Source organism: Pterocles gutturalis, unplaced genomic scaffold, assembly GCF_000699245.1.
Source record: "Pterocles gutturalis isolate BGI_N339 unplaced genomic scaffold, ASM69924v1 scaffold15894, whole genome shotgun sequence".
Classification (NCBI taxonomy): Eukaryota; Metazoa; Chordata; class Aves; order Pterocliformes; family Pteroclidae; genus Pterocles; species Pterocles gutturalis.
In genome coordinates this window covers 34,533-58,415 of record NW_010130949.1, presented here as the reverse complement: position 1 = coordinate 58,415, position 23,883 = coordinate 34,533, and the positions used below count along the sequence as shown (strand labels likewise).

The 23,883-nt window shown below is 42.3% G+C and overlaps 2 protein-coding genes across 2 annotated transcripts; both read right to left on the bottom strand.

Annotated features, from left to right (window-relative positions):
* Positions 1-1,597: 1,597 nt before the first annotated feature.
* FETUB (fetuin B) lies at positions 1,598-11,286 on the bottom strand. Its single transcript, XM_010080419.1, has 7 exons — positions 11,010-11,286; positions 6,569-6,679; positions 5,103-5,190; positions 4,453-4,619; positions 3,413-3,526; positions 2,447-2,536; positions 1,598-1,969 (listed from the first exon to the last, which is right to left on the bottom strand). Exons 1-7 carry the CDS (start codon positions 11,229-11,231, stop codon positions 1,598-1,600), a joined length of 1,164 nt encoding a protein of 387 aa, XP_010078721.1. The 5' UTR covers positions 11,232-11,286.
* Positions 11,287-17,012: 5,726 nt separating this feature from the next.
* AHSG (alpha-2-HS-glycoprotein) lies at positions 17,013-23,468 on the bottom strand. Its single transcript, XM_010080418.1, has 7 exons — positions 23,256-23,468; positions 21,714-21,824; positions 20,399-20,483; positions 19,366-19,529; positions 18,963-19,076; positions 18,101-18,181; positions 17,013-17,378 (listed from the first exon to the last, which is right to left on the bottom strand). The coding sequence occupies exons 1-7, from the start codon at positions 23,466-23,468 to the stop codon at positions 17,100-17,102; spliced, it is 1,047 nt and encodes a 348-aa protein (XP_010078720.1). The 3' UTR covers positions 17,013-17,099.
* Positions 23,469-23,883: the final 415 nt, after the last annotated feature.

Below are 23,883 nucleotides of genomic sequence, written 5' to 3'. Positions count from 1 at the left end.
ATTTATAATAATACAATAATATGTTTTAATCTAACGACATAATACCAGAATACTGTAGCAAAACCATAATTTTTTGTTGAAAGACTCAGAATGAAGACATTTCACAGCATCTCTATGGATGATTCAGCGGCATAAAAGCTACAGAAACAATAATATTTTATTGATTTTTTTTTTTGAACAAATGATTTTACAGATCTGGTGGCAATTAGAGAAAGGCTCTGTGGTGTCATACAAGCCCCACAGTTATTGTGAATATCAGTGCACTCCTGGCCACAGATGTCATTTCTTTCCCATGTTCTCTTTTTTTCTTCCTGTTGTCTTCTCATTTATTTGTATTTGTTATTGTTTTACAGTTGCTATGTCTGGCTTTAGTGAAATTGATTTTTCTTAGCTGCAGCCTGTAGAGTGTCCCTGTGGTTTTTATTATAAGGCAGATAATATGACCTATCTCAAGAAAGAATTAGGCTGATTTTGTAAATCATCATTTTTCCTGCACAGCAGCATCAGTAAAGCATAAGAATCTGAATAGCCTGAGCTTGGCTCTCCACCAGCCAGAATTAATGTCAGAGGTTTCACACATGGGTAGCCTTTGCCAGTTTCTTTAAGTGAGGGTATAAAGCATTAGGAAAAAAATAATCTTTCTTGAGATCTTCCACAGGAGATGAAAAAGTAGGCTAAGCTCATCACATTATAATTAAGGAGTTAACCCATAAAATAATAAAAACCCGTTAGGTTTTAATGCCAAAGAGTGTTGAAGTCCTCTTCCCTGTTCATACACCATCACATCAGGTGTGACTCTGGAAGGGCCCCAAGAGCATCCTCCCTCCTGGAGGCTTGGCTGGGGCTCAAGGCCAGCTCAGCAGCCACACCGCTGGGGCTGTCCCCTTCCCCTTGGTGACCCTGGGGAGAGGGAAGCCACAGCCAGGACCAACCCGGCTCCTCCCACGGGAGCTGCTTTAAGCTGAGACTGGAGCGTTTTGGCCCCTGCTGCAGGTCCTGCGGCATCGCAGCTGTGCCTGTGCCTGGCCATGGACCTTGCTGATCCAGACCCCAACTCAGACCTGCAGCCTGTCTTCCTGGCCTGGCCTCAGCCCTGCCTCATCACCCACCAACCTCTGTGGTGATCTGGCCTTCTCCCAGAACCTGACTGCCACCCGGCGCCGCCCGGCTCGCCCTGCTCAGGTACCGTGGTACGGGCCCCTGCCTGGTTGTCACACTCGGCTCCATCTCACCATCCCCTGCGGAGCAGCCATCCTGTACTGTGCCTTGACAGACTTTTGCTACTGAGGATATATTTTTCTGATGCCTTTGGGCTGTCTCAGCCCTGCAAGTTCTCTTACCTCCCGCAGTTACCTTTCCTTCATGCTCTTACTGATGGGAGGAAGCTGAGAATTAAAAGTCAAATTATTTTGTTGGAGAACACCCTAGTTAAATTTCTTTTTCTATTATATTCTTGTGCTTTCTTCAAACTGAGAACTCCAAGGATTAAGACTGTAATAAGCAATTTATTTATTTAAAGATGTTACATAAATTGAAAGACCACGTTGCCATCATGGCTGTTATTTTGTTGCTGGTAGTTGAGGTGGTTGGATGCTGCCTAGACTTTGGCAGGCTTTTTAGGCAGCAAAGGCTGGAGGATGGAATTTATCTCCTTTTCTTCTCCTGGGCATGAGTCTGATAGAGAAAGTTCTTCAGGAAAATGGAGAATAACTGGTGCAGTGACTGGCTTGGTCAAGTCTGGTTTATCTGCTTGAGTCTTTTCTCCATCAAGAGTGGGTGTAGATCCTACAGCCTCAGGTGGAACTGGCTTTCCGTCTTTATGTTCACTTTGACTTTTCATTTCGATGTCCTCAGTTGAAGGGGGTAGAATTTTAACCCAGCCCACTGTTTTTTCTAGATGTAGATGATTCTGGCTGGATTTTCCAGGTGTCTGATTAGCTTGCTGCTTTCCTTCTTCAGTGGCAGGATCCTAAATAACAGGCAATAAGCATTACCTACATTGAAGCTGTTCCAAATTCTTTCAGATATGAAGACGGTCTCCCTTCACACTGAGGATCTGCTGCATTTCCAGTCTGCAAAGACCAGCTGCAGAGTAGAAGCTCAAAGGATAGACAGATGGAACTACTTATGCCCGTGGAGATGGGTGCATGCAACTCGGGTAATTACATGGTTTTTGCTCTTTGCAAATTGTTATTTACAATTTATTTGCAGAGCATCCTGAATACATTCTGTATTATTGACTCTATTCTTATTCTACTGCTTTTTATCCACCTAGCAATGGTCTGTTTTATCACAAGCGAGATTTCTTCCCAGTTTGGCCTTAGCACTTTCTTGAAGCCCATATCTTCGTGAATAAGAAAAAAAAATGGCTGGGCTTTCAAGAGTTCAATTCTTGTTTTGTAAAGGAGTATTACTCTTGCAATATTAAGAACAGATTAAGACGTACCTGCAGACTGTAGATTTCACAGGATACTGTGACAAGCTGTTTATGTTCCAGCTCACTGTTTACTACAGAGCCTTTGCAGAAACCTATGTGCTGGAAGAAGAAAATACAAGCAGTTTTTTCATATTGTGGCACTGATACTTAGCTCCTATCTTGTAAAGTAAGTGATTATGAAAGGCTGAATAGTTATAGCTCCTACATGTATTTGTAGGGATAAGCGGCTTGGACAAACTTTTATTTTGGGATTGGCAAGCGTACAAAGGCAGGCAGCATTTTGAAAAAGGCTTTATGCTTGCAAAGGAGGGTTAGGTAACACAATAGTAAAAATAAGCTGGCTACTTAAGGCCGAACTACAACAGCACACTTAAGTTCTGCTGCAGCAGAATATCCCCGTGCAGCAAGCTGTGTGATAGAACGTAATACCATTTTTCAGGCAAAAACATTTTCACACCATACTAGTGAAAGAAACCATGAAAAAAATGTTGTTTCTAATAGTTGTGTTTTTACTGGACTGTAGGTCACATTGGCAGCATGCCCATTTAGTCTTTCAGTTTCTTGTATAATTTTTTCCCTTAGTTTCTAAATGTTTTCCTTAGCTGACCTCATTGTAGTGTGAATATACTCGTTATGCATTGTTTGTGATTTATTGGCTATGTCTGTTTACTTGGAAGAAATACTTAGAAATGATTCATTTTGTAAGGCCATGGTTACCCCACCTTTTTCTGGATGGTATTTTTTTCTGTTTTCTTTGTTCATGGACTTCTAGGTAAGAATTCAGAACTTCTACTGAAGTGTTTTCTCTATTCTAAAGTGTTTTCTACAGTTACGAGACAGTATAGAGCTACAACGCATAAAAGATGCCTGTGGGCTTTGATTCTTTTCTGCAAAGAACCAAAGGGATAGGCTAAGTATTCACTGAGAAATCACAGTATCTGAAAAATAAGTGTTTATACAAGGAAAAGTACTTACAGCTAGTTCCGATGAAAGTGGCTTGCACTTGGAGAAGTCGGCAATCGTGTCATTTTTGGAGCAGGATGTCTCCTGAATTAAAAACTCTACAAAATATGCAGGACCAACAACCCACTGTCAATGAGAGACCAGCGGCAATTAGACCTTGTGCATGTGTCAGGAAGAAGGAAGAACCCTACAGACCTTGAAATAGATGTAAAACTCCTGTTAAGCGTGGAAGGAGCAGGTTATACTTGGGGCATTACTGTTAGATGTATTACAGAAGGATGATTTTTTTGCCAGTGATGCTTAATTGCCTGGTAATTTTTCACTTCTAATATCCCAGTGACTCATGGATTAGCTATAGCTGAAATTAGTTTGGTTTTTGTAATAAGTTAGCATTCACATAGAACTATGTATCCAAAGACCCTCTTCAGTGCCTTGTTGATCATTTCTTGCTGCTTCAATGAACAGGATCACTTTTTCTGTTTCTGAAATGCAAGAACCTCAGGGCTGGAAAATGGGATTGATCAAATACTGTATTACAGTAATATCTAACAGCTTGAGACAAAGAGTGAAAACCAACTTGTTATCTATATATTATGAATTTTAGAGAGACTGGATATTACTGTGGTAAACAAATGGGATTTAGCCACAAGATCATTAACTCTCTGTTAGTCTAAAATTAGTTTTAAACCATTCAGTGAATTAGAGTATGTGTTGGAAGGGGTGACTGTGCTTTATTAAAAAATTTCTGTTAGGGAGTCACTAATTCATGGTGGTGGTAGAAGAAAGAGCTCACTGTGAAACTCTCATAAACTTTGGAATGCAAATGTGCGTCTTGAGTTTTGCATAAAGCCCTTCTTTTTGCAATAAATGGAGTCAAAGTCTTGGATCAATGCAGACCCTAGTTTCCCAGGAGAATTCTGCGTAGAAGTATTCTCTATACTATACAGATAGAAATTCTGAACAGTCTGTGAGACGTAACAAATCGTATAGAGTATAACAGGTGGATCCATACTTCTTGAGGGCTAAAGCAAGTCAGATGAGCCTTGGCTTACCTGCATTGAAGCTCTTGTGACATTGAGGACAGAGAAATAACGAGTTTGTTCACTCTTTTCATTGAACTTGGCAAGGCTTTGAACAGCAGCCTCCAAATATTTGGGCTCAGTTGGACAATCATCAACTGGGCAGTCAGGACATACAGTCCATATATATCTGGGTGGAACTTTTTATTCAAACAAAAAGATGTCGTTAGAGAAAGCATGACCATAAGAGCATGTTAAAGGTGTAGGTCATTGTAAATGCATTTGTGCCCCCAACCCTCCCCACTTGTCCTCCAGTTCCCTGGAGTAACAATATGTGGTTTGATTTACTCAACAATTTTGAATCTTTATGAATTTGCAGACCCATAAAAACATTGCAGTTGAGGCAGAGACCCTGCAGAAAAAGCTCAACCTGCTGACAGGGGACTTGCTGGTTTTACTTGCCTTTCCAAACCTATAAAACTTCTTTTGGAACCAGAGGGTAGAAGCGCATACAGAGGCTCTGCTGGGTTTCCCAGAGATGAAAACAGTTATTACTGCAGGACCACACTGGCCTTATGATCACTGACTTGAGAAGATAAGGGCAGCTGAAAGCTAATGGAAACACTGTGGTGCCGTAATTAAAATTTAAAGCAATAAAGTGAGTGTATTAAATAAAGACATACCTGGTTGTAAAATGCACTCATAAGTATTCAGATGAGCAATATTTCTAGCCTGATTAATGTAGATAATTGCTTTGCATTGACCATAAACCTAAAACAACATAAACATTTAGAAACAATACTGCACTCTTTGCACTGATCATCTGGTACCTAGACAGTGAGTGGTTGATTTTCTCCTTGCAGCCATTAAATTATTTTCAAGAAAAAAGTTATGTCAATACTCAAATGGCAGTGAAGCACGTTTCTAAGTACCTTTGGAACTAAAAGGCCAGATCTTCCCCTGGTGCAGTTCTGAGCTCTACAGGTGCGGTGCTCGTCTGCAGGATGGCCGACACAAGGCCACTCTTCTGGGAGCTCAGAAGTGCTCAAGTGCCACAGAGCGCTTTCCCTGGCCAGGCCCCCACGCCGGGGGCTGGGTCTATGTCTAGAACCTGGAGAGCTTAGATCTGCTGATCAGCTCACTGTCTGGAGCCAGTCACCTGTCTTCCACCTTCCCCTTCTCCCTATGGCCATGGTAAGGAGGCAGAGTTGTAGGAAAGACTGTAAGTGAGTTTTGTGGCACAGTAAGATCACCCTTACACACAAAGAAACTCTGATTTTATGGCAGAAGAAAATAATGGCCTATTAATATCCATTGTGTCTTTATGTTTAAAAGATGAATGTGTATTCTCTGAGCGCTTCTTAAATATTGCCACATGTATGACCAAGGTCTCTAGGACATACATTTCGTGACTTCACAGAAGCCATATTGGCCATACATTCTTTCCACCCTTTTCCTCCTGAAAGTGCTGTAAGCCAAAGTGAGCAGAAACATTTTCATTTTTTCCAGTTTTTAATTTAAAAATGAAAACTGATTGACCTAAGAAGCAGCCCTGGACAATTTAATCATAACTTTTTTTTTTTTTTCACGTGAAGCTTCTTTCTCATAATTCTTCATTTTAGAAGGGTTTTTTTCACTTGTTCAGAATAATTTTGGTCACCTGTAGCAGCAGGCTTATATCACTTTCTGTCTTTACAGCTTATCTTGCTGAGCTTTCTTTTTTCTCTTCTTCCAGTGCAATTTTTGCAAAGTTGTCAGAATAAAAGTGGAATTAAACTAAACCAAAAATCACATGTTACATAAAAGCAAGTTTCTTTTATTCCCTTCTTGACAGGCTGTCTTTAAAATAAACTCTTACAGAGTTGCTATAAAAAGTAAACCATGTACTGTAAATAGTGTCCTAGCATGGCTATTTAGTTATGTCTGCTTATTCTCTGCTCAAAAACTTTATTTTAATTTTCAATTAAAAAAAAAAATCTTACCAGTCTAGAAAATGATTAGAAAGTACAGAGGAAGACTGTGTACCTTAAAAAAATGAGGTTTGATTTCTTCTAAGCTCTACTGCCTCCTAAAAGTGCATTTTGCTGTCATCAGTAGTACCTGAGTGACTCATCATACCTGAGATTAAATAAGAAAATAAAATCCTTACAGCTGTATGACCAAGTCTGGCTGTACAGTTCTTCCACAACTTTTTGCTCAGTACATGGCATTCAGTATCTGCTACATCCAAGATGAGATAGAAGACAGAACCAGTGATCTCCTGAAAACAAAGAAGAAAGGGTCATATTCCAGTTTGGTACAGAATAAAGTAGGGACACATGAAAGGGAGAGACAGAGAAACACAAAACACGCAGGTGGGACATGTAGGTGTCCTGAAAACTGAACATTCTGTGGGATGAATTCTCAAGGGCTGCAAATCGGGTGAGATTCAGCCCCTGTTACAACAGGCTGGGTCATGCATCTAGCCAGCTGTAATTAAAGAACAGCCTTTTAGAGTCAGTTTTATCCTTCTGATTCTGGTACCAACCAGAACCCAAGACTAAGGACTAAACATGGTGGTGTTTTCATTGTCAACTGCATTGTATGATTAGATTTGAAAAGTAGGTTGTTTTGCCTTCAATAAGAGTGAGACGATAAATATCACAAATAGTAAAAACTGCTAACATGGAACATTCCCAGCAGGCATTAGAAGCAGAAATATCTTATTTCTTAGAGTAGCGTCTTCTTCAAATATGGATGCTTTGCACTTGCCATTAAGAAGCAATGACTGCATTGGTGCAGACAACTGAAATATGCTCTCAGATGTCAGGAAGTGCTCTGAGAGACCTTGCATATGTACATGGGTGTCTCTGACTCACTTAAAGCTTTAGTTCAGTGCTTGAGTTCTGAGCCTGTGCTCAAGTCCAGAAATGTTTATTCGGTTCACTGCAGCACAGGTGCACAAAGCAGTTAGGGCTCAACTTTTGGGCAAATATGTTTCCATGTGAGAGGGATGGGGAAAGACTAGAAGTACAGCTCCATATATATAGGGATTACATCCCATGGTATGGAAAGATGAGATGCTGCATGGTGCAGCTTCTGGTTCTGCTTCCACTGTAGACATGGATAAGCACCTTTCCAGGGTATTTATCAGGGATACAGCTTAGTAGAATTGTATTTTTATTTTCTGTAGTGGAAAGCTAGAAAGAGAGCAGCTGTCATACATCCTAAAGAACTGAGATGTGAGTATTAGCTGCATGTTTAGACTGAGATGATGTCTTTGTTGAAGAGAGAGAAAAAACAAAACTGAATGAGAGCAGTATTCATTCATTCCTAGTTGATTTCACTGGTTTATGGAGAAAACACTTTTCGGGGCAAGAGTCTTGTAGGTCTGGGGCCAGTATCTGCACAGTTTTGGCTTCAGTTTTGGTTTCTATTTAACAGTGACTACAGATCGGTCAACAGGGCATCTAAAGGCTGGAGTACTGCTGGCTTTTTTGTTTTTATACTGCTTGGAAAAACACTAAGAGGTATCTCTTCTTGAGTTCTGAGGATACTGAGTGATACAAACTATTCTGGTCACGCAGTATAAAGATCCCTGGAAAGAGACTGGGATGGTGATTTTATGTGAGCTCTACCGCATATATTTGTAAATATAATACTAAACCCTATAAATATAATATAGCAAAATAAAAGGAAAATAAATATAAAGAGCAGGTAAATTGTTTTAGCTTTCTCTCTAAATTATATTCTTACATATGCAGCTTACCCTGCTTTGTACCATTTTTTGTATTTTCATATCCTCTTTTTTCCCTAAGTGTTCTAAGAAGTAATCTGGTAATGCCGTGCACTGAGCCCCCGGGGTTTGCCTACACTAATCCTGCGGTTTAATTATAAGTGTCGTTTTGAAGGTCATGAAAAGATCAGAAGCTATTTTGACAGGGAGTGAAGCTGAGGTGCAGCAGCACTGTGTAGAGTGGCATGCCGGTATCCCTCACCTGGCTGCACAGATCCTTTTGTGGAAGGAACTAATCGTAATTTGCTGTTTATGTGCAAGGTACCTAAATACCATGATGATATGTCTCCTTGTATGATTGCTAGTGTAGGTTAAATAGTACACAGAGTGTAAGACTGGTCAAAGAGTAATTGCTATTTGCTGAAAACATGGGCTTTGGGTAGTGCAGTGTTTAAATATATCCTCTATGAGAAAAAAAAAAATCACTAAGACTATCCTACATGAAGAAGTAGTAGCCAAGAAAAAAGTTGGGACTGGTGACTTGAGCTTTCAAGTTGGTTGTTCAGGTATTCTGGAGGCAAAAGCACACACATATCTCATTAAAGAGTTGTTCTTATTATCAAATGTGTTTGATGTTAGGTGGGTTTACTCAGCTGAATCATGAAGACTGATTGTAAAGCTTGGTGATCTTGGAAATACTAAATGCAACCAGGGTGGACCAAACAGTATTTCCTGTTGCCTATAGCTCTCCTGTATAATATCAGCTCTAATACACAGATGAGGTTATTATAAAATCTACACATCTTTTTGTCTGCCTGCTTCTGTATGTATCATCCTCCACTGGGGAAAGGATAATTTGGGGTTTATTCAGAGCTCAGCAGATCTCAGAAGGTTTCATCATCCTTATTTTAATTTTCATTACAAGACCATTATGCAAAGGCCTTTTGATATCTGCTTAGTATTGAATGAAAACTTCTATCTGTTCTGCATTGCCAAAAAGATCCCTTCCTCAGCGCTGCTGCTGCTCGGATTGCCGCTGCAATGCATGCTCAGGAGCCTGGGGGCCAGAAGAGATGCGACAGCAGTGCAGCATCATGTCCATGGCAGGGTGACCTGGTGCAAGGGAAAGAAATTAAATATTTTGGCATATTTTGTAATTTTGAATGCATGCCTGTCAGTGAAGTTAATCATGAGTATCTTGGATGAAAGAAAGGCTCTGTCCTACTTGCATGTAAGTTAATAGCAGATGGCTCATTAGTTTCAATTAGAGCAAAACTCAACCACAGGTTGCTTAAGGGCGGATTTGAGCTTGAGGCAACTTTGAAAATGTTTTTATCCTGAGTATTGATTAAAAAAAAATGGGAAGAAGTACCACTGACTGATAAAAAAAAGGGATTTTTTTTTTTGAGAGGAATAGAAGGTTGCGTAAGGTATTTACTGTCCATGACTATCCCTGGTGTAGCTGACTGCTTCTTGTGTACCCAGTTGCAGCAGCTGCAAAAATGTGATGAAGGGCTTGGATTGTCCAGCATGTTGTTGCAGTGTCTTGAAACACCTTAATTATGGGATAAACATATTAGATGCAAAAAATAAGAATAAAAGTAAATTAAACTCCCAAATGAACAAAGAGCAAAGCATGCCCTAAAGGCAGTAAGTTAAGTCCCTAGGGAATTAAGTGACAGACCAAATCAAAAACACAGAACAAAATTCTCCTGTGCTGAGATATACTTGGCACAGGTGAAGGGAAAGCAGGGAGATGAATGAAGGGGTGTACAGCACGTCTGCCCCCACCATGCTGCCCCTATTGTCAGTAGAAAATAGCCCTAGGATGTGGGGCTGAGTACCTAAACCCATGGCTGGTGATGTGGGTTCTGGGCCAGCTCAGAGGCATCCCACGTGGAAAAAATTCTCAAGAGACCTGATCCAGTTGCTTAGTGGGCACGTTCTGTCACCTGAGCAAAGCAAAATAGAGAGCACAGTGCAAAGCACAGCAAAGTGTGCATCTTCAGTCAGGAGATCTCAGACTGCTGGAGGCCACAGCCTGTCTGCGGAAACTGTGTCCTCGGGAGAGCAGCAGGAGGTAGTGTCATGTCCTTGCCAGTACAGATCTTCAAACATCTGGCGATGAGCCTGGTTTTCTGTAAGGGTTCAGAACGCAGCCTTTCAGGTGAGATTATGGGAAGTGAGCAAGCATGGCAGGAATGTTAGTGGTGTGCTTCCACGGTACCCTATGTGCTGTGGGCTTTGTGTGCTCATTTCAGCTTGTGCCTGGCTAGTGTCAGTACATTCAGCTATTGTAACACGAAATAGTAATAAATAAAGCACACAGAGAGAAATAAGATACTTGAGGATATGAGAGTGATATTGCATATGTATTTCCAGTGCAATTTTTGTGCTTGAACTGGTTTTAGATTTCTTCTGGAGAATGAGTCATCATTTGGAGGTCTGTGGAGGAATTTCATGGTCCCAGGCTGGATGTGTTTACACCTGTTAGCGCTTACATCCTTTGTGCAAAATGCACGATGACTTAATAGCCTTTGCACTCCAACTGCTCAAGGCAGTGGGAGGAAGGTGTAAGATGAAATTAAATCAGAGCAGTGGTGTTTCATACCAAATTTGAACTGATGCCTGGAGCTATTCCAGGGGCAGGCAGCAGAGAATCGTGCCTGAGCTTTGCTCTCTAATTGCCCACAGTGGTGATGAAACTGTTTCTAGTCATCTGTGCGTAAAGTTGACATGGCCTCTGGAGTCCTGTGAATGTGACTTTACATTTGCCTTTTGAAATATTTCTTAGTTCAAATAGATATTGCTACGGAATAGTGATAGACACAGAGCTCTTCATGGGAGAAACATACAGAACAAGCAAGTAACTTACCTGAGGATGTTCTCGGACATTGAAGATTCGGTACAGGCGGAGTACGTAGCCCTCTTTTCGGTCAGCGTTGATCTGGCGAAGAGCCAGGTCTGCAGCCTCCTCTACTGCAGTGTCATTGCAGGCAGGGGAAAGCAATGCAGTCAGTGCTCCTCTGGCAGGAGGAGAGGCAGCCCAGGAGCAAAGCGCCTGTATGCCGAAGAGCACTGAAACAAGTAAAACCATTCTGCCTAGAAAACCAGGGCAGCAGATCAGAGTGGTAAGTCAGTATGGAGGGGCTGGGACCTGCGTGAAATAGCAGACTTTTGTAATGGAGCCATGTCTCTTTATAAACTTGTGTCCTCTGATTTTTTTACTACTGACCATCACCTTTAAACCTTCAGCTGCAACAGCAAACACTAAGTCAATGATTACAAGGTTTTACAAAGTGTTGTCACTCCCTCTGAGACCTGAGAGCACTTTCTCCTTCTGGCTTTACCTCTCCAGTTCAAACTTCACTGGGCAGATCGTATAACTTTGACCTCATTGCAAGGGACAAGAATATACACACAAAGCTGCTTTCTTAAGAAACCAGAACTGCTTAAATAAACGTACATGCAGGACATGTCTGGCTCCACCTCTATTCTGTCAGTTCTTCTCCCATGTAAGACAATGACAAAGGTCTCAGTAATTTGAGCGGGAACTGGGTAAGCACCACAAGGTTGACTGATTTTACACTTTGCATTTGTTACATTTTGCTAATTGTAAATAAACATATTGACTTTCTGTTATGTGCAGTCAGTTTGGTTGGGATAGGAAGCTCAGTCTGGATTCATTCTTGGAGCATTTCTGCTCAGCTGGATCCCTACAGCTGAGTGCTAGCCCTTAGCCCAACCCAAGCTAGCAAAATGCATTTTGTGTCCAGACAAGAAGCCAGTGGATAAATGGCTTGCTCGAGCTGATAAATACTCTTTGATAACATGATAAGAATGCAATGTAAATAATTACTTTTAAGCAGAAATTACCATTGTGTTTATTTGGGACTTAACATTCACTCTGATTGAATATAGTGGCACAGATGAGTTTTGTTCTTGCCCCAGAGACTTCGCTTCAGTTGGTGGGGCAGAATGAACTTCTGTAAGGGTTGGAGGAAACAGACAATAGGTGAACCAGGGCTATTGAAATGGTCTTAGGCTATTGAAAGTTCCATTTCAGGATTTGTTCCCTCTCAATGCCTTCACTCCAGCCCACACATCTTTTGTTGCCTAAAACTCTCACTATCAGGTACTTGACCCCCTGCTCTGATTTCCCTGAGCCCTGAGTATTTCTGATTTCATCCCATCTTCCTCCAACTCCTGACTTCATTCTCACTGCCACATTGTGCAAAATGCTCTGTGAACTTACCATCATTACACATTGCTTATGATGCCAAAGAGCAAGTCTTGTTTCCTTTTATGTCCCCCAATCTTAACTTTTTTGGCTGCACCTGGTTTCAGCCCCTGCCTGGCAATGCCCAGTTTTATATTCCTGTAGGTTTAGAGGCAGGTACGGTTGCATATGAACTTCACCACTAATTGTAACATGCTGCTGATTCATTTTTATTGCCTGAGAACCAAACTTGGTGATGAAATAAGAACTGTCTGAAATTATAGGCTGAGAGAGGAGGGGAGAGGAAGGTGGGCTGTAAGAAAGTTACGGACCTGGGGCTGATTATGCTCGTCCCAGTGCCAAAAGGTCTGAAGGGGAGAACCTGGCAGAAAGAACTTTTTAAACAAGAGAGAACGTGTAACACAAACAGGATGGTGAACTGCGTTTGTTTGATTTCTTGTAGCTGGTGCAGTCCTCCTTATGCCATCTCTTGCTCTTTTTTTTTTTTTTTTTTTTGCCTGTAAATTATTCTTTTTGTACTTTGAATCAAGGAGAATGTACATCCAGTTGTTTCTTTGCCAGTTCACATCATCTTGCATAGCTCTCCCAGATTTAGTCCAGACTTCTCTGAGAACTGCAGCTACTTATCCTGTAACTGTCTCTTGGCTGGATGATTTAGGACCTTAGTTTTCTATCTTGTTCAGTGTTATTGTCTCCCTTCTATTGTATCGTCAGAATTGGCTCAAGGAAAAGAGTCCCACCTGCTTAATCTTTAGCTCCTTGGCTTCTTTAACCACTGCCACAGCCTGCTCCAGTTTAAATTGTAGGAACCCACAGGAGAATCGTAAGCCTGTGGCTCTAGGCCTGAGAGGAGCAAAGGAAATTGGTCCAGCAATGTCACTGTTTTAATTATTTTAGCACTCCTCGGTGCTCTGCTTTCATTCTTTTTCAGCAACAATAAATAATACAATCCTGATGTGACTGGAGTCCGTGACTCTGGGGGGGCCGCTCCCTGACTCAGCTGCTCCCCCATGGTATCAGAGAGCACAGGCTCAGCTGTGCAGGTTTATTCCTGCCTTTGGCTTATCCCCTCACTGCTGAATTTGGAGGTTGATTTGCCAGCTAAGAGACTGCACTGTGGCCGCTATTGATTCTCCAGTGATTTGCTGAGTACAGATGAAAAAGGGTCATGGAAAATTCTGGCTGGAGAAACTTTAGTTGGAAATAACTGCAGTGTGCCTTGTGGCTAACCTGTCAGGAGCTCCAGGCTGGAGGCAGGGGGGAATAGCTGTACAAATAGCTGTTATCTTGAAGATCTGGAGAAGTGACAACCACCATTACTTGGGGAGGATCCCAGTGGAAGTCATTGGTTTTCTACTTTTCTACTGCAGTATTTCACCTTGAAGAACACCAGAAGCTGGGCAACCGTGTCCCTGGCCCTCGTTTTCTGCTGTGGGAGTCTCTGTGCTCACAGCTATCTGCTGGATGACACCAAGTTCCTTTAGGTTTGCCCCTGTTCGAATAAGGAAGGAAAAGTGCAAGTGAAGGACATATTTGTCTCTGTTTAATACTACTATACACTTTGGGGGTTTTAAAATTGTATTTGTTGTCAAGTTTTTTTTTTTTCTGGTGGTATAAAGAGTCTCAGGTATTTAGCCCAGCAGTGCTCAAAACATGTTCCTCTGGGAGACAGCAGAACCTGTCCCAGGGAACGTCCGTAGAAAGCCAGGTGGAATGATACACGCAGCCAGAAGTCCTGCAGCAGCACTGGGGCTGAAACTCTTAGAAGACTTTGGTTGGTGGCAGAGGTGGAAAACTCAGATAGAAGGACAGAAGGGGCACATGGCTGGGAAACAGAGCCACCTCATGTGCCCCCAGTTGCTTTGCAAACTCAGGGTGAGGGATAATGTACAGACTGTATCCTGGAGGGACGTGGTTCAAGGGGTGAATGTTTGGAAACACTGCTGTAGCCATAGTACAGGAACAGCAGAAGCAGCAATGCAGGCTCGCTCACATTGCTCCTTGTGCCTGGGAATGCTTCCCCTGTGGCTAAAGGATAATAACCCATTTTCTTCATCCTTACAGTACATGGCATTTCTATGGAGATGGGTGCCAGTTAGTACTGGCTGTGTCGGTGCCTCTCATAATAGGGAATTGTTATATCCCTGACTCTGTTCTTTGTACTCTTCCTCCCACTGGAAAGGAAAAAATTTCTCTGTTGAAGTAGCTGACCTCAAAACATGAACACAGCTGGGAAATCTGAGCATGTCCAGCCAAAGCAGCACATGAAGTACATATGCTTTAGCAAAACAGGGTTTGAGAAAGCTGAGAAATATTGTCAGCCAGTGATACAGACCCAGCAAAACTACTCATGCTGCATCTCAGGGAAGGAGGCATTTGTGCTTTATGTATTGCCATTTCATAGCACTCATTGCTCAGAGAATCTATTGCTAAATACTGAATCTGTTACTAAGGTCCAGGTGCTTGTATGTGGGGCCATACTGTGGGGATACAAAGTGATTGCTTCAAAGCAGTCATGGAAAATGTAGCCTGAAGAGGGTAAAATGTGTCTGTAAGTGGGCAGGTGTTAAGGAGAAAGAAGATGAGGTGCAGCGACTAACTGGAATCACAGGAGAGCACAGAGCAATTCTGGGTTTTTTTCTCTGTTTTAGGAACCAATGGAGTAGTTAAGCCAGGTGTAGGAGGGCATCTGTGAAGTGTGGAGGCTGCAGATGTTCTGCTACATATCCTTGCTTTCTGTGGTTGGAAAAAGCAACAAGAAAATGCTGCATTTCTGGAGTTCAGAGATCTTCATGGGCAGAGATCCCTTTTATAAACACACTGCTTCTGCCATCAGATAGAGAATTTTCTAAGCCTGGAAAACACTGTCTCTTCCATAACTTAGTGCCAACTTCATTATATACAAGACAATTTGTATGGTTTAGTTAAGGTGATTCCTAGTTTTAGAAATGCGAAAACTAATTGTTCAAGGCAAATTAAAAACTCAGTCAGTCTCATGTGTCTGATGTTTTAGTAATGCAGATCATAAGAGAAGCCATTTCATTAAATCCTGTGCTGTGTCTGGTGCAGTGGGATGGGAGGACCACTGACCCTCCCACTTCAAGAAATGTATAGAGCTTAATACTAGCACTTTATAAATGAACGGCTGCATGCAGAACATACCGGAGTCACTGCTTCACAGAGGAGCAAAAAATTGCTGAGCAATTGACTGACAGCAGCTTGTGCAATCGCCTGGAGAACACTTCCTGCAAGAACTCAGCTTGTTCCTGACAGGTGAGTGCTGCTGCCTTCGTGGCAAGGGCTTGTCGGCAGTGTGTTGCCATCACGTTATACTGTGGCTCATAGAGCCTGGGCTGATTTAGCTTTTCCTTTCACCTCCACACACCTCCCAGAAGCACTGGTGCAAGTGCAAACAGCTTTTCCTTTCCCTATTGACACCGCAGAGCAGAACCTTTCTGTATAGCAACCTGTTGCACTGTCACCAAGAACAAGTGTTAGTTGTGTTGCTTACTGAGTACTGGAAGGTTGTAATGGAGAGAACAGGATAGGTTATTTGAAACAGTTCAGAAATGACATGTGTTCTGCAGCTTTTGCTGCCTGCATGATAATTATCTTGTAGCAAGTACTGTTCCTGGTTAAAGATTCATGACTGTCTTTGAGACGGTTCCCCCGGGCCTGCAGAATTCCAGTCTGGCTGGCAGTGACGATCCTTCTGGCCCCTGTCCCTTATTACTTCTCTACCTAGAACAGACTTTCCCTCTAACAAATGTCAGAAATTCGAGGAAGATTTGACTGCTAGGACAACGGTAAATTGCCATCACTGTCTGGGTCCTATGACATGAGATACAGGTCTGTGGTATATTTATATTCCCTTGAACTAGTGTTCCCTCGTATGCACACAGGCCATACAGTGCCCGTGATAATATGGCACCTGTGCATCTGCTGGAAGACAGAGAACACACACGTGTTTGGGGGGATGGATAGATGCTTTCAGCCTGGGCAGCAATGAATGTGTCCTGATTCTTTGTTCTTTTCATAGGCATGGATCCTCTTATTATATTCCTTATCCCATGTCCAAAAGTATTAAGTTACTTCTGGTGAATATTAGAAGTAGGTGCATGCTAGGAAACACTACAGGTGGAAGGGAAAAGTACATTTTTTTCCTGACACTTCTTTAGTGTTATTGGTGTGTGATCAAAAGAAAGGACTGACCTGATTTTCCGCAGTGCTCAGCACCCACACATCCCAGTGAAGCTGATGAGAAGTGCAGGAGCTTACTGTTTTTGAAATCAAGCCCAGAATATGACTCATAATGCTGTGAAGGGGATACTTGACAACTAAATGAAAATATATACAGATAGAAGGTACCAAAGCATTTCTGTTGAACATTTTATTGTGAAGTAACTTTTCAGGTGGTGTTTCTATCACAAAGCTACAACTGTTGTATAGCTTTTACAACAGTTTAATTGAAGCAATATTTTCTGTATTTTAACTAGAGCATCCCTGTATGCAGAGAAAACAAATGCTCCCTGTTGTAATCACCTATATTTTGAAGCAGGCCTTTGCAAGATCCTGGCCACAGCTCTACTGTCTGGAGGGTAAAACTCAGCTGAGCTCAGAGTTAAGCATTCTCACCTATTTGCTCTTGAGGTTGTGGTCTGTGTGTTGATGCTGCTGCTGCACACTGATCCTTCAGTAGCTGTGTTGCCATGTCTGCAATACAGCCTATATCTTGAAATGGCGAATCTTCCCAGGGCATGGAGGAGGAGGAGGCACAAAGCCAACTGGACGAGGTACTTTGTCATGCTGAGCAACCTCTGCAACTGCTCTCTTTGCTACAGATTTTGATAACAGCACGGAAGAAGGAAATTCTGAAGAAGCGGATTCAGATGCGAATGGGTTATTGTGGGAAAGCTTGAGATTATGGTTTGTGAGGCCTTGTACCACGCTGGGCACCAGCCCTGCTGATGTATCTTGACCTGGTTGAGTGTAGGTAACTCCAGGCTGGAAAAGAAAAACAGTTTGTGTGTGTGTGTGTGTGTGTTCAGTGTCTTGGGGTTTATAATATACAGGTCACTGATGTCTTCCTAGGTACCCTGCTCCTGACTATATATAGGCCTCCAACCCAGGTATAAAATGTTCCTGACCATCACAAAAAAGTTTGATTGGCATTTGAACACAGATATAGGAGGCCAGGAACACATTTTTAAAGTCCAGTGGATCATTAGCACCAGATTCTGTGCTAGGTGGGCTTTCAGGGCCACCTATACAGCTGGTGAAACATTCAAGCCCAACTGTTTTTCTTTCATACACCTCCTAGTCAGATAGTTACTATCATGTTACCAAGAGCTTTGGTACGTAGGAAGTATTCAACCACCACCTGGCCCTTCTCAGACCAAATGAAGACTAACATGCCTGGAGAGCACTCAGGTCCAGTGCATATAGACTTCCCTCCTCTTGCTATAGCAGTGCAGGTCAGGGTCCCCGAATTCAGTCAGGTCTAAGGAGTTCTAGCAAAAAAACCCAGTTGATTTCATCTACCACAATGGCTCATTTAGGTTTTACATCTAGCTGTCCCTCTAGCTAGGGATCTGGCTGGTTTTTAGGATACAAAGTTAAATTCAAGTTATCACAGGTCACTAATGCAGTCTACAGTGAAAGAGAGAAACTCAGGGTGATTGCTTCTAACAGTAGTAGCAGGCTAGGGTACTCTGTGGAGTTGGTACCTGATGTCCGTAGAGCTGACAGTCCACGCTGAGGTCCTGGGAGGGGCGTGTTACCATTGTTGCTGTGCAGAAACCAAAATTCTGGCAAAGCAGAACACGGTCAAGAGAAAATAGTTATATGATAGAGGAGATCTGCATTACAAATTTTAATTTCAGTCCATTTAGAAATAGCTACATCCTCTCATGTTTTATCTGAGCAGTAGAGTTCTTCCTTTTTAGTCTGTTGGACTCAAAAGCCAAGCTGTTTAAATGCATAATGAGCAAATAAGTGAAACTCCTGTACTCTAGAGCAACAACCTTTGTATGTCTGGATATGAGCGAGAGAAAGAATATATAGGAATCTAGGTAGAAGGTTCCCACCCACTAAACCCGCCTAGGACTCCATTCCATCAGAAACAAAAGAAGAATTTTAGCATGATAAAGTATACAGTAGAGTTCTCCAGAGCCTACGTATCAAAACAAAGCACACTCACAGCACTTAAATCATAGGAAGGTGAAACAGTCGGCTGTTTTGGTATGTGTTTGTGTCCAGTCCAGTACAAAGGAGCCTGATTTTCTCAGGTGCTCTTGTTAAGAAGAGTAAATGGTAATCTGTATTCTACTGATTAAAACCGTTTTAAGGACACTTTTGCCCTCAAGCCTTTTTGAAATATATTCAAATACATCAGGACTCAATCCAGATACCTCAGAGAGAAGAGAAGATGTGATATAGCTTTAGGAACTGTATATTGAAAAGTGTATCATGATGGTGTACAGCTCTTGCACTTTCATCCTCACAAAGGTCTATTCCTGCACAAGTGCGAGCACATCACAGCATACCTCTGAGCTGGCGAGAGCAGGACTGATGTGCTGGCATACTTACAGACTGATCGTCAGGCAGCAGTTGACAAGCCTCCACGTTATCTTTAGCTTCTTTTGCTGAGCAGTTCGTGGCAGCCACAGCAAACTCAACGGAGACAACGTGCACTGGGTGATACTGATAAAACAGGAAAATTGTTTAACTGACTTTGCTCTGTGAAACTGCAGAGCTGCTGAGAAAAGATAAAAGGCAAATGTTGTGGCTTCTAGCTCTGCATCTCCCACTGAAGTCAAAGGGAATCCTGTGGCTAAAATGACACAAAAAGCTTGGGAAATCAAGAGCAATTTGGTAGGGCAAATTAGAGCCAGCTAGATCTGTTTGCAGATGTAACTAGTTAGCACTTCACAATAACCACAGGAGAAATATCCTGTTTGCATGGAAGGCTAGACATAGTTCCAGCAGTTACCTGTATTTTGGCACTTCCGATCTCGAGGAGTCTGAGGTAAGCATCAGGAGTTTTGCTGTTGTGGTCGTTGAGTGCAGCTGTGACAGCTGTTACCACCTCGGTGTTATTCAGACTTGCCAGCAGAGGACAGTCAGGGCAGACTTGGAGAATATCTTCGCTGGAGTCTGCAGGAGGAATCAAACATTAGGTTTTGATCAGATTGTAAGTTGTTTCGAAAGGCATTATAGACCTATTCAGTCACACAAAAAGCTGTTTCATATTCTCCCCCAAATCATAGTAGGAGTTTTTGCGGTACAGACTACAGATGGCAGCATTTCACATGAGTTTTGCCATTCGAGTGTCTGCAAGCAAAAGTGCTGTGGACTTCAATAGCACATTTTGAATGTTCTTACTCAGGTTTTAATCAATTTTCTTTCTAGCAAACTATCCATGGCACCAATGAAAAGATGTCTCAGCTCACACAAGGAATGGTGGAAAAATGAAGATATTTTAATTTATTGGAATTGTGTTGGTGTGTGTTGCTTCATTCACTCACTGGTTTTGAAAGTAGTTCTGAAGACATCTCGTACAGAGCAAAGAGATCTTGTACAGAGCATGCAGAACAGAAATTCTGCTTTCCCATGGCCATACTGAAAATGCTGGGTTTAGTAAATAAGCTGCATCTGGCAGAGGGGCCTTGAACATCAGCAAGCTCTAGTAAATTCAAACCAACAAGGAATCAAATTCTTGAGGCTAAACTTCTGGGTGAAAAGCCTCAGCACCTGCAATCTCTAAGTCAAATCTGGGGCTTGCTCCAGTCTGAATTGTCATAGTAAAGAGGAGCAAAGAGAGAGGGCTGGCTTTGTAGCTGAATGAAATCAGAAAAGGGGAAAAATTACTTTCAAAACAGCTGGGTTTAGAAAACCCATTAACTGCCATCCTTTATGCCATGTTTATACACAGCCTTTTAGAATCAGAAAAGCTAGTGAACTGTAACCACTGCTATAATAATACTCCAGCCTCTAGATTCATACTTAAAGAACAAAGTCTTTACCTGCATGTGAGTGGCATTTACTAGCAAGTACAGAGAGCTTTCCATCCAGCTTCTGCAGTTTCACATCACAATCACCCTCAACTGCCTAGAGAGAGACAAAAATCAAAGGGTTAGATTGTTCAGATAAATGGGAATTTCTGGAAAGGGTAACTATTACTAAATTCAAAAGAACAGATCCTGGCTGAGTGTTCCTGGCAAGATCAGTCTGACTGCAAAGGCACCACTAGGCATGTCCTGGTGTCTGTGATTTAGTAAAAGGCAGACCAGAGCTGCAGAATCTGGATCCAAATCTGGATCTCAAAAATATCAGAAGTGCCAGGGTAGACAGATTATGGACATTCGGTTCAGGTTCCTCTCTCATCAAGAGCAAAGAATATGAATACTTCTGAATCAAGACCTTCTGCAGAGCTGTTTGATAACATTCTCCCTGATCTGGGCTGGTCAGTGGCCATGGTAACAGCAGTGAGCTGGCTCGCGTGCAGCATGATCCAGCACGGGAGGAGGTGGCAAAGGCAAAGCTGAGGTCACTGGGAAGAGGGAAGAGTTAAAAGCCACCTCCCCCAAGATGGAAAATGGGATCTGAGCCCTGGTGAATACAGGGGTGGATGATGATTCAAATTTAGTCGTGAGCTCTGTGAATTGGGCCCCATTCTAGAAACAGCAGGCTTAAATTGTCAGTTGCTCACTCTGCTTTTTGCTTAGAAACCAGAGCTGCCTGTACTTAGACAGCACTTCCACTGCTTTGGTTAGGAAAAGCTTTTCACAGCTGGATCACGCTTGCATAAGACCAAAATATTTGAGGCCAGTAAACTCCAGCTGAGCATTACTTTGAAGGCAGAGCCCTGCCTGAAGGGAATAGCTCTTCTGCAATCTTGACGAGGACTAGGTGGCTAGATTTGAATTTCAGTAGTTAACACTCCACATGGAGTGAAGGGAAGGTTGTGTTTGCACAGATTCACAACCTGCCCTGTCTACAGTTTGCAGTGAGGCTGTGACATCTGGGCTGACCTTGGAGGGCTGAGTCTGGAGCCCCCAAACGAGGCCCCATGGCATTCATGAACTGTACATGGGACATTACGCCGACAGTGGCCTGTCCTCTTCTCATAACAAGACATGGAAGAAATCCAGGAGTGGAATCCTTCATGACATGAAGGCAATTAAATCAACAAGGAGGTTATAAGTGATTGGGTGGTTATAGGCTGTTACAGTGATATATATTTATAACATTTGATGGGAAATCTGACTGCTGGTAGCCTGGCCTCCAGCGTCAACGTACTGAACACGCACCTTTGGACTGAGTGTTTTAGATACTTACATGCTGTGTGAAGCTTCTTACTGTGCAATTTGCAAGAGGTGTAGGGCTGAGAATGTGGCACGTGGTCTCTAATAAGTCAAGTTCAAGAAATATTAAAGCATTATTCAGCCCCTGGAAGAAAAAACAAACAAACAAACAAACAAACAAACAAAAAACAAGAAAGCAAACAGGAGTTGTAGTAATTACTTCATAAAACATCACCAGATTCCTTCTCTGGGGATGCACTGTGGTCTCTGTTGGTAGCTCCAGGTATACACTAGCATAGCTGAACAGCTCCTTACTATTTAACCATATAAAACAGGACACAGTTTTTTAGCTGGAGTAAGTCAAAACAACCACACTGACTTTTTCCAGCTAAGGAACTGGCCCATAGGTTTTGGAAAGTCCAGCCTGCCTAGAGTGGGTCAGTTCTCTTGAGCTAACTTGATTTAATTTTGTTGGGTAGCTTTAAAAAAATCAACAGCTGGCTTTGTTGATGAAAAAAACTTTAGGTTTCTGTAACCAGATACGAAACAAACACTGGTGCACCTTGGCCTGTCCCATTTAGCCCATTGGAATTACACTGAATTGCACTAGCTAAGTTCCAGTCCCAATACTCATGTTGTTTATGGACTGCAGGATCTTTTAGGGTTGTTCCCAAACCTTTGCAACTACAAGACAAGAGATGTGAGTGGAAGGGGAGAAGTGAGGTTCCCTAGCTCCAAGATTGACTCTGAGGTTTGAGTCACAAGTGATTCCACTCAGACTCATGAAATTATTTTAGTGCAAAAGTATTAAATATGAGCAAATGCGTGTTACCAGTGTTTTTGTGTAGGTAACTGTGGGCACACTTCTAATCTCATTAATGTCTGGTTTAGTCTCTTGTGAATTGCTTTTATCCTCTCTCTCACACCAAGTAGAAAACAGCCATGGAGTTTCATTCTTGTTAATATTTGGGACCATTTTCAATGTTTTGGAGAGAATCAAGGGTTCTGAATGGGTGCATACATTGTATTCATGATCATTTCTACAGCCCTTCTAGATGCCTGCAATGATGGCAATAGGTCTTAGTGAAAATGAGACTACAAACCACAGTTATTTCCATTCAGCTTCCTTGTCATCTCAATAGGATATTAGGTAAAATCAATGCCTACTACAAAATCACTAATAGCATGGAGTTATGATAGGTATGCATTTAGCCAATAATAATTACCTGCATCATGAAGATTGTCCTCACAGTTTTTCTCCAGATTACCTACTGGGCTCATGCATCAGCAGTTTATATGATCTGCCTTAGCAAGCATGCTGCACTGGTAAACTGAGCCCTTTCCAGCATTGTACTAAAACATCTGAGCATTCTCTGTCCCCCTCTTTTCTGCTCTTTGAGAGATACAGTGCAGTGGCCTGGATTCTCAACTGCTACCAGGTGGCATTGCCCCATTTAAATCAACAGAGCCATGCTGATGTACCCGTGTGAGGATACAGCCCTTGGCAGGGCTGGCTGGTCGTTTCCAAGCATCTGCAGGTTAATCACAACGCTCTGCCTGCAAGCCCCTCACTTACCTGGGGTAGCACGCGGATATTCTCGATTCTGTTTAAGGCAAACTTGTATCCGTGGTGACTGTGGCCATTAATATAACTCAGAGCTACTTCAGCTGCTGCTTCAGATTCTGGGTCATCGCAGCCCAAGGGAGCAGGGGGAGCTGCAGGAGCGGCTGGTACAGCTTTGTGAATTGGAAGCTGAACAAGCAATATTAAAGCTACTAGTGCCTTCATGGCACCTGAGAAAAACCGATCCCTTTCAGAAATAAAGGTCTAAGAATACTGTTCAGATGGTAGCTAGAACTGGGGTCTCATTTATATAGTACATACCACAGACTTCACATGAGCGCATGTCTGATATTTGTCCCAGTTCCAAGAGGCATTGCAAACAACAAAAGAGAAAAGTAAATGTTAGGACATCAAGCTGACTGATTAATATTGGCCAAAGTAAATTTTATCAGGTAGGATATTGCGAAGTCTGCTAAAGCAGCTAAAGAAGAAAGCGTCAGCAAAAATGTAATGTAATTTTTAGACACTTTCCTACCAACCAAACACAGCGCATGAAAGAGGAATATGATCCCTCCATCAAGTGTGTAGAGTTTCTAGCGCTCATTAAATTTCTTGTGAACAGGACATATTATGTTAGGGC